General features: G+C 34.3%; 1 protein-coding gene across 2 annotated transcripts; it reads right to left on the minus strand.

Annotated features, from left to right (window-relative positions):
• Positions 1–208: 208 nt before the first annotated feature.
• On the minus strand, positions 209–8,556 carry LOC133670889 (AUGMIN subunit 6-like). 2 transcript variants are annotated; one of them, XM_062091493.1, is made up of 13 exons: positions 8,267–8,556; positions 8,121–8,177; positions 7,912–8,006; positions 7,236–7,386; positions 6,337–6,462; positions 6,090–6,246; positions 4,879–4,939; positions 4,510–4,798; positions 3,364–3,489; positions 2,220–2,375; positions 1,846–2,098; positions 1,221–1,688; positions 209–721 (listed from the first exon to the last, which is right to left on the minus strand). In XM_062091493.1, exons 1-13 carry the CDS (start codon positions 8,483–8,485, stop codon positions 681–683), a joined length of 2,199 nt encoding a protein of 732 aa, XP_061947477.1. In that variant the 5' UTR covers positions 8,486–8,556; the 3' UTR covers positions 209–680. The 2 variants fall into 2 exon arrangements, with proteins under 2 accessions (XP_061947477.1, XP_061947472.1); XM_062091488.1 differs by having other exon boundaries at positions 1,221–1,691.
• Between the last annotated feature and the right edge of the window lie 1,085 nt (positions 8,557–9,641).

Raw genomic sequence — 9,641 nt, forward strand, 5'->3', positions numbered from 1 at the left:
CAATTATCTTTTAATTTGGCCAGGAGAATGCAATCATGAAAAAAAAAAGTTTAAGAGCTAAAAAGAAAAAAAAAACAAAAGGAGACTTTTTTGTATATGATAATCAAAAAGATATAAAACAAGGGCATCCGCAATCGTAGACAGACTTCAACTTCATTGGCATAAACTTTATGAATAATGCAGGGACCGCTTGTATATTTACAACAAATTTTTACCTAAAAGATGCGATCAAAATCACATTCAATGAATTAAAATACTTTTTTCCGTACAACAAATGCCATATAATTTAGTACCAAAGACATTGTAAGATGTTCCAAGTACCCTAGCAGTACTGGTATTCTATATACATTAGACAATTGCAAAGAAGAATCTCAAACAGCAAAGAGTTCCAAAAACAGAATATCATGCATTTCAACAAACAGGATGATATAGCTGAAGGCTCGAAATTCAGAGTCAGTCGGGTGCAAACCTCTTAATTATCGTGGAAAGGCACGAATGGGACTTCGGCACCCTTGGATACTCCACAAGTTGAATCCTCAAAAAAAACATATCCAATAAAAAACGGTAAATGAGAAAAGAAAAATCGCATAATGATTCCTAGTTCCTGATCTAATGCACAATCATATCCGTTGTTATACAAATCTATCACATACATAAAGAACAATGCCAAAAATTCTGACTCAAAGCTCCATCAAGGCGGTTTCAGTTTCTGAAAGTGGAGCTGCAACAAATTTAAACAAACTTCAGATCAATAAAATGTCCCAGTTGGGAAAAAGATCCAATATGAAATTAAACAAATATGAAACAAGAAAAGGCAAAAAAGAAAAAGAGAGAATACTTGTAAAAGGATCTCTAAACCTTTCTGAGAAAATGAGGGTCTCCAGTTGATAAATCCTCATTAACATAATTTTACCTAGATTCAAACAGAACTCTAGCACAAAAGAATTATAGTAGTTGTTTGTCTAAGCATAATTAATCTTGGATGCAAAAAATAAAGCAAGACTGGAATAATGGATTGCTGACCATGCAGCAATGTGACACATGCTAGCTTAATTATGGCAAATTGATGGCATATTTGAGATTGAAGATCTGAAGTTTTCATAGTTGATGGCATATTGAACACAAACTGCATCTAGAAAATCATTCAACAATAACTCAACCACATAATTAACAAACATATAAATGCCTATAACACGAGCATTTCACCCAAAGCAACGTACCAAGTAAGTCCTCGTACAAATCTGGTACAAGGGATGTATCTAACAGGAAAGGAGGTGAGAATACTTGATCATGGGGTTCCTCAATGTCATTGAATAAGCTCTGACCATCAGATATCGCACCATTTGATCCAGCAGCTGTGAGGAAGCCATTTATGTGGTCATAGTCAGTAAGTGAACCCAAATCATTTAAAATTTCCGGTAATTCTTTGTACTTGCTTCCAGCATGGCCATCTCGAGCATGTTTCTCAAGCAAATCAGAGTTCATTTGAGATACTGAAAATCTTTTACTTCTTGTTGAGACTGCTTTTTTTTCTGGGACAAAAGAAAATCCAGGCGATGAAAGAGGTAAAAAGAAGTGCTCAGAACTTTCATCAGACTGACTGTCATGAGATGATTCTGAGTTGCAAGATTGCATTGACAGAGCAGCTTCTCTTACAGATCTCTTTAAGTTTTGAACAAAATTATCTCCTTCTACAAGTACACAAAATCAGAATCAAACTCTCCAACTAAAGCTTTCAAAAACCGAAACTCTTTAATTGATTAACTGCAAGGGCCTTCAGCATGCCAATAAGTGTGATAACATATGCAGAGGGGATAAAGCAGGCGGCAGAGAGAATTAGCAAACCTTGCGATGGATTATCCAAGCGATTATTTGATAAAGGCTGGTCCAGAGAGTTTCTTTCAGATAGATTTTCCATTTGGATGGTTTGGGGAGCTAACATTTGTCTCTTTTGCAAATTTGCACCTTTTCCAGAAGAGTTTGGGGTCAAACTGAATAACTGTGGTAGCTTCAAAGCAGGGGGGCTAGCAGATACCTTGTCAAGCTGAACTGTGGAAATTTTTGAAGTCACCTCTGCAACATTATCGGAGCTAGTTTCCTAACAGTTCCGGGGGGGGGGGGGGGGGGGGAAGAGAGAGAGAGAGAACTCAGCTTTACATGATGAGTTATTCAACATTGGGCATTTTAATTTGCATGCACTTATCATTCATAAAAATTACCAAGGTCCTTCCACTGCTTTGAGCTTGTATAGGTGAGGTTCCACGATGCTTGGCCATTGGTGGCTGGCTGGAAGAAATATTATTTACTTTCTCTGTACACTCTGATATTGAATTTTGTATTGTTGGAACAACTTCATTAAGTTGGTCAATAAGCCCCTGTGGAAAAAAGTATTAGAGTGGAAAAATTCGTCAACATGGCCTCCAGTAAGTAGGAAAGCCTAGTGATCTCAAGAACATGATGCAAGTGCTCACAAATGATAAAAACACAATCTAGTATCATCCCATTAAGACAATAGGGTTCATAACATCAGTAATTCAGCAAATCTATGCCAATTTCATTTATATAAAGGACATGTGTTGCTATTCATCATTTTAAGGGGTGAATACTCATGGTTGAGGTTTTGCATCAGGGAAAGGTTTTGTGCACAGTCTAGTAAGTTCCAACACTTTGAAAAAGCAAGGATTGGTCCTCTCCGTTGCAGCAAAAAATTAATGGGGATGGCAATCAAAAAAATGAACAATGACAACTACTGTAACTCACTGATGTCTGCAACAAGGAGTATCCATAACACTTGATTATATCCCTCTTCTAAGTTATTATGGCATGACCACAAACTCTATGAGTCATTAATGGGGATGGCAATTTCACCCAGACCCAATGGATTCTGACCTGAATGGGTAGGAAATTTTTAAACCCGATCAGGTGGTCGGGTTTTGGGTTAGGTATGGATATTGGTCTGCCCGACCCAAAACAAGTAAATAACTTTAAATTTTAAAAAATTACATGTATATTGTATACCAAACTAATTATGTACTAAATAGTTGTAAATTACAGCATTCGAGTTCGGGTTATGGATACATGATGGGTACTTGAAACCTGATTAAGTTGGGTCCGGGTTATGGATACCTGTCATTAGGATGCATGCTCATTCTGTGAATGAAAGAGGACATTTAAGGAAGTATAACTATCTTGTTATCAATGCACATCACAAGAAAATAAAACAACAGGCAAACAAATACCCAACATGTCCAGTGGCATTAAGCCATCATCAAGCTGAAACAGGAATTGTTAAATTGAAAGTCAAATTTGCAGTACTTCAGAGCTTACTCGAAGCTCGCTCAGTTCACAAAGATTATTTCATACCTGAAAACTACTCAGGTGTTGCTGATGTTCTGCAAGAGTTGCAGCTAAAGATTCAGCATGGCCACTAGTACCACCATCGAGTTCACTTCTTAATATATCTGGACCTTCTCCATCATTAGCTTTTGCCTACAAAGCAATTGTTGCACAATAGCAGTTCACTACATCATCAATGATAATTGACAAGCAAAATCCAATCAACTTGTAAGTTCTTGGATTGAAAATGCATAGACTTCTCTAATTCATCAATACTACTGTTGCACATCTGTTTTATACTTCTCCTGTATTAAGACATTTTAATGAGAAAAAATTGATTTTAATAATCATTTTCCATAACAACCACTTTCTTTCTCTACAGTGATATTCTTATCAAAGACAATTTTGTTGAATTCTCACATAATATCTGGAAAAACAAAGCAAATAAACATTAGGAATGCTCAAGAAAAGAGTGGAGGAAGTACTCAACAATATACTTTGCACATCTGCATCAAAAGTAAAAATAGTACGCCATAGAGTCAAGTTCTCACACAAAAAGACACTGTTCTGTATAATATAAGTATATGATCTACAAACAAATAAGAGAATATTCCTGTTTAAAAAATAAATAAATAAAAGCCTCATCTAATAACAAATTGCTTGCATATATGAGTCATCCAGAGTAAAATCTCCAGCACATATGAGTCATCTAGAGCAAAATCTCCAAAATCTGAGATTCACTTATGATAATGCCATCCAAGAATGACTAATTGTGTTCTTTTCCAGATCTACATGGTCTTCCAACCCCCTCAAAACAAAACACCTTGATAAATAGAGTGGAAGTAAATCACAGAATAATCAGGTTGTGTCCATGTTGTAAAGAAAATCAACATAAGATTGCTAAGAACAAACATCAAATATGTCTTGTTTTCACCTAGTAAACTCAAACTTAGTATTGCACAAATATCTACAACCTCAAAACTTTGCAATACCAAACTTTAAATAGATATATATAATCTCAATTTTGCAACACACTTTTAATCATATGCCATATAGCAGTTAATCATTAGCATGTAAGTAATGAAGGCCTTGGCTTGGTATGCAGAAGGCATCTATTTTTACAAATTACCACTTGAATAAAGGAGCTCATGACCAGACAAAGAAATAGAATACCAGAAGAAGTGACTGTTTATGAATACGTTGCAATGCATGTGTCCAACGCCTTATAATTTCTGCTACATCAACAGTGGGCTGGACTCTTCCACCTCTATCATCCACTCGAGAATGCATCTCATCATTTACTTGTAGATGAGATGAATCCAAACTGTTCTTCGACTTTTCCCTATTTTCATTAACATAAGATTCATCACTATGTTCTTTGTCATCTGAATGTTCATCTGAATAAGAAACCTGAGAGCTCTGATCCATAGCTGAGAGCAAAGATGATCCAGAGATGCGGTATCTGTAAAAGAATATCACGCAAGAAGAGGAATAAGATAAATGACATCTTCAGAACCTAGCACAATATCTGATCTTAATTACCTATGCTCCCGATGAGCTATCAGGTCCTCAATTGGCCCTGAAGCAAGAACTTCATGTTGACCTGTAAATAAAGGTACTTAACAAGTTACGGGAATAGCAGTAAAGTGGCAGTATATGTACAGTTTAAGCAGATATTAGAATCAAATTTTAAGAAGCATCTAATTAATGTCACAGAAATTAATTAATGTCACGAAAATTTTAATCAAGAGGCCAAACATTTTTTTGGGTAATAAGTGATTAAAAGTAACATAAGCAAGCTAAAAAATATTTTCATGTGCACATAAAGTGAAAGCAAGTGTAACAAAGTAAATGATAAATTCCTTTCATTGAAACTGATATCCAATCATGACAATGAGAGCATGAACAGTTTGGATCAAACTGTCTGTGACAATCAAACATAGGCAAATGAAGGGAACAGCATTCATATACAGTTTAGGTATATGAGGTTGGATCCATCCCAGCAATGTTTTCTCTGCCTTTTACATATGTTATTGAAAATGCCCATGGTAATCAAGAATCAGCAATTAGATTATAGGAGAAAACCATGTAAACAGACTGTTGAAATCAACATAGAAAAGATTAAGATTAGAAATTTACAAAAAAAGAAAGGAAGTTATGGCTAGTAGACATGGATAAATTACTCTTTAAGTAAAATGTCCAAAATAAGAAGATATAAATTCCAAAAGCGTATTGCCATCCTTTCTGACCATCCCCAAAACTACTAGAAGAAAGAATAGTTTCAGAAAGCAAGCCTCAAAATCAATTAAGAGTAGATTGAGATAATCTAGGAAGTCTATTTATTTACCTAAAAATCTGCAGGTCAAGCCCTAGCGGAATGACAAGCTCGACCATACACGTTTCAAAGCACAAGAATCATGTCCATGGTAACTACATATCATCGTGGTATGCATCTAAATGTAAGTACTGAGTACCATCATGATAACAGAGAAGTACAGAAAAAATATGAACAGTGACCATTTGTTAAATCAACTAAACTCACCATCAAATGGAAACAACTTACTTAGATGATAACTACTCTTGTAAACAAATGGAAGAACTTAATTAAAGGAAATTCATTTCACAAGAAACCAATTGAACATCTCAATTATGGCATTATTTCCAAGAAAATCCTAGTTTATATATTCAAACAAATAAAATGGTTCAGCATTTGTAAGAAAATAAAAAAGAAAACTTTGTTAATTTTGACTTACCTTTTCGAGCGAGTATAGAATCCCACAAGCGAGTAGCCTTTAAAACTAAATGTGAATTCTGGCTAGAACTTGACACTAGATCATCCCACAGTTCACCTTCTAACTTCACTTTGTTCCGCAAGTCATGTAGCTTTTCTAACTCTTGCTGCAAATAAGCCTGACATTCAAGTTTTCAAAAGGAAGTGTGAGGAAAACAGGCAGCTACATCCTAAATCCTTTACAAGAAAGTAAATGAGTTTCCCATTACCTCTTCTGCACAAAGACCACGAAACTCAGCAGTCATCTCATGAGCCAAATTTGACCACATAGCTTGTCTCTGTACTGCTGTTTCTGCATTTTTAAGAAACCTCCTTCTTTCGAGAGCTATTCTTGCCTGTTTAAGGGGAGATTTTCAAATCACTGCTACCAAAATTGAAGTATAGTTGTAAATGAAATGTGTCAAAAGAGAAACTAGTGCAAAAGACCAGAAAACAGAGTACTCCTTTCTTAAAACCTTTCCAGCATTTGAATTGTTCACTAACACGCAAAGTTTAGAAAAGCAACCTTGAATAGTTCATATGGATTATAACTTATGATAATGGTAATTCACCCAAAAAGGAAACAAAGAAATGAAACTGCAGAAAAATGAATATTGTCTTCCCATTTCTATCCAAAACTGCAATTATAATACTAACACAGATCATTCTAAAAGGAGAAAAAATATGTAACTTCGAAATTGTCGTTTATGTTGTCTTTTTACTTTGTGTCCATATTTGAGATCCACATCCAAGAAAGTTTCTATTGTATACTGAGTGAGAGAACCATATGAGATCTCACCTCTTGGACGCATTTTAAAAAAAAACTGAGACCTATAGGAGTTCTGTAAGAGGCTTCTTAAAAAATCCTTTCCAAATTGTGACCCACTTATAGTTACAGTTTAACAAAAGACGTTTCAACCTTTACAGAAGTGTTCTTTGATGTCAGTGCATTTAGGATCTCTATACAAATGAAAGAACAATAGCCATGCATGTATTGCCTGATTGAAAGACTTTATAAGTGGATTTATAAACCTTGATCACAATTTCAAATATCCCATTGTCTTTGACTGAGAACGACCTGAGCTTTGATAACTTTATACATTGATAAGGACCATGAAAATAGTATTACCTTCGTCACAGGAAGCAATGTAGCTGCATGTTGGAAGGCTACGTCTGTTAATGAAGCAGGAAGTGGGTTTGAAGCAACATCAGCAGCAAATGTCCGTCTGTGAACCTCTCTCAAAGCATGCAAAGAAAGTTGCCACAAGAGTTCAACAAATCTGCACATACATGAGAAACTTTTGCATTAAGCCAAAAAAAATATCATTAAAGCTCCACACAATTCCATGCTCTAAATGGATGCCTTGAAAGTCGTTTTAAAAGAAAAAAATCTGCATGCATTATGAACCAATTACAATTGTAGCAACTTGTGCAAGTAAATTTTCTTGATTATTTCACAAAGATACAAAACCCATTCAGAATATATGCACTCACGAACATGCCAAAGCATATGAGTTCTCACTAGGAAACAAGCGTTCCAAGTCATCAACTTGCTTATGGCAGACACACATTATCCTCTAGCGCTCCTATATATGAACAGAAAGCATCCATTTTACTAAGAAACCCAGATTCTCATAAGACAGCAGAACTTAAAACCAATACTGAATTTAACTTGACCCAGCTATTTGGCCAAGTTGGGAGCACTGCAAGATGAACACATTTGGTTTATCTCTAGTTTCGTTTCTATAATTCAAAATTCACTTTTCAAAATTAAAAAAAAAATGACCAAATATAAAAAAAACTACCTCGGTCCACAACAAGTAGCAAGGGAAGAAACCCTTGAATTGCTCCTTGGAAGTGCCCCTTGCGATTCAAGCTCACTGATTATCCCTTGCACAACCTAACATTTCAACCACAACAAAGAACAAAAAAACAAAAGCAAAAATAAAACACAAAAATAAAATCTAACCTTTGCGGAAAATTCAACGAAATCACAACTAATCAAACTACTAACCTTACGAAAATCACGTGACTGAGCGGAATCAAAAATCGGCCACACCTTATCAAAATCCTGACAAGATCGATCGCAAAAAGAAATTATCAACACTTGCATACAAGGAAGGAACATTATATCTAAAAAGGAGAAAATGAAAATATTACTTTGGCGGATTGAGCAGGACCGCGAAGCGAGGAGAGGATGAAGTAAAGAAGCTGTTCACCGAGTTTAGGGTTGGAGTGACGGAAAAGTCCGACCCGCGGAGTGCCATTTGACGAAGGTCCGAGTCCGATTATACTCGGATCCAGACCTAATAATAAACAGTTTGTATACATTGCACTCTCTAACTCTATCTCTCTCTCCTTCTCTCTGTCCATCGTCATCTACAACTACAATCTCTCTTTCTCTCTCTCTCCCCCGCTCTCTTCGATTTCTTTCTGGTTGGTTTTTTGGTTTTTTAAAAATTAGTATTTTTATTATTTATTTTTTCGACTGAGAGTTTTCTTTTTTGAACTGAAGGTCCTTGAGGAGTTATTTATTCACGAAAAGGAAGGGAGGAGATGGGGAAATGTTGCAAATTTAGGAAAAGTGAAAGGGTTGTTTGAGATTTTTGTTTTCATTTTTTTGAAAATGGGACCCGGAGAGATAAAGGAGGTCACGTTTGGGAGAGTTAGTTTGGACAGAGCTTGATGGGAGAGGAGGCTGACGTCCGCTGATTAATTATTTATTTAAGTGATGCTGCTTCTTCCTGACCTCTTGGCCGGCCATCTTCGAATAGTTATTGTCGTTATTTTTTTGCCTTGTTTACCTCCTTGTTTTTACATTTTAAAAATAAATTTAAATTTTTTTATTTTTTATTTATTTTAAATTAATATATTTTTAGATTTTTAAATTATTTTGATATGCTAATATCAAAAATAATTTTTAAAAAATAAAAAATATATTATTTTGATATATTTTTTAGTGAAAAGTATTTTGAAAAACAACCGCAACCACACTCTCAAACAGATTAAGGGGACAAATTAAGGTTTCGGAGCTCAATTAAAAAAATAAAAAAAATAGAGCCGGTTTGGTTTTTACTCAAAAGAGTGTTTTTTGAAAATTTTTAATTTTTAATTATTTTTTTATAATTTTAGATTATTTTAATGTTAAAATAAAAATAAATATTATTTTGATGCATTTCTAAATAAAAAATACTTTTAAAAAAATAATTATCACTATTTCAATCACTCCCATAATTATAATTATACCTTTTGAATCATTGATAATATTAATTTTAGATGTCAACAAGGGATTGGACGATAATAAATTCCTAATGATATGTTTGTTTTTTGGTTTTATTTATTTTTAAAGTATTTTTCATACTAATTTTAATATATTGATGTTAAAAATTAAATAAAAAATTATTTTAATATATTTTTATTTAAATAATATTTTTACAAAACCAATTTGCATCATATTACCAAACTCACACTTATTCATCTCAATGAAGAATTTGGATTCAGCAAAGAAAATCTGTGTCTTATAACTCCATTTAGA

This window comes from Populus nigra, chromosome 1 (genome assembly GCF_951802175.1).
Source record: "Populus nigra chromosome 1, ddPopNigr1.1, whole genome shotgun sequence".
In the NCBI taxonomy this organism is placed as follows: domain Eukaryota; kingdom Viridiplantae; phylum Streptophyta; class Magnoliopsida; order Malpighiales; family Salicaceae; genus Populus; species Populus nigra.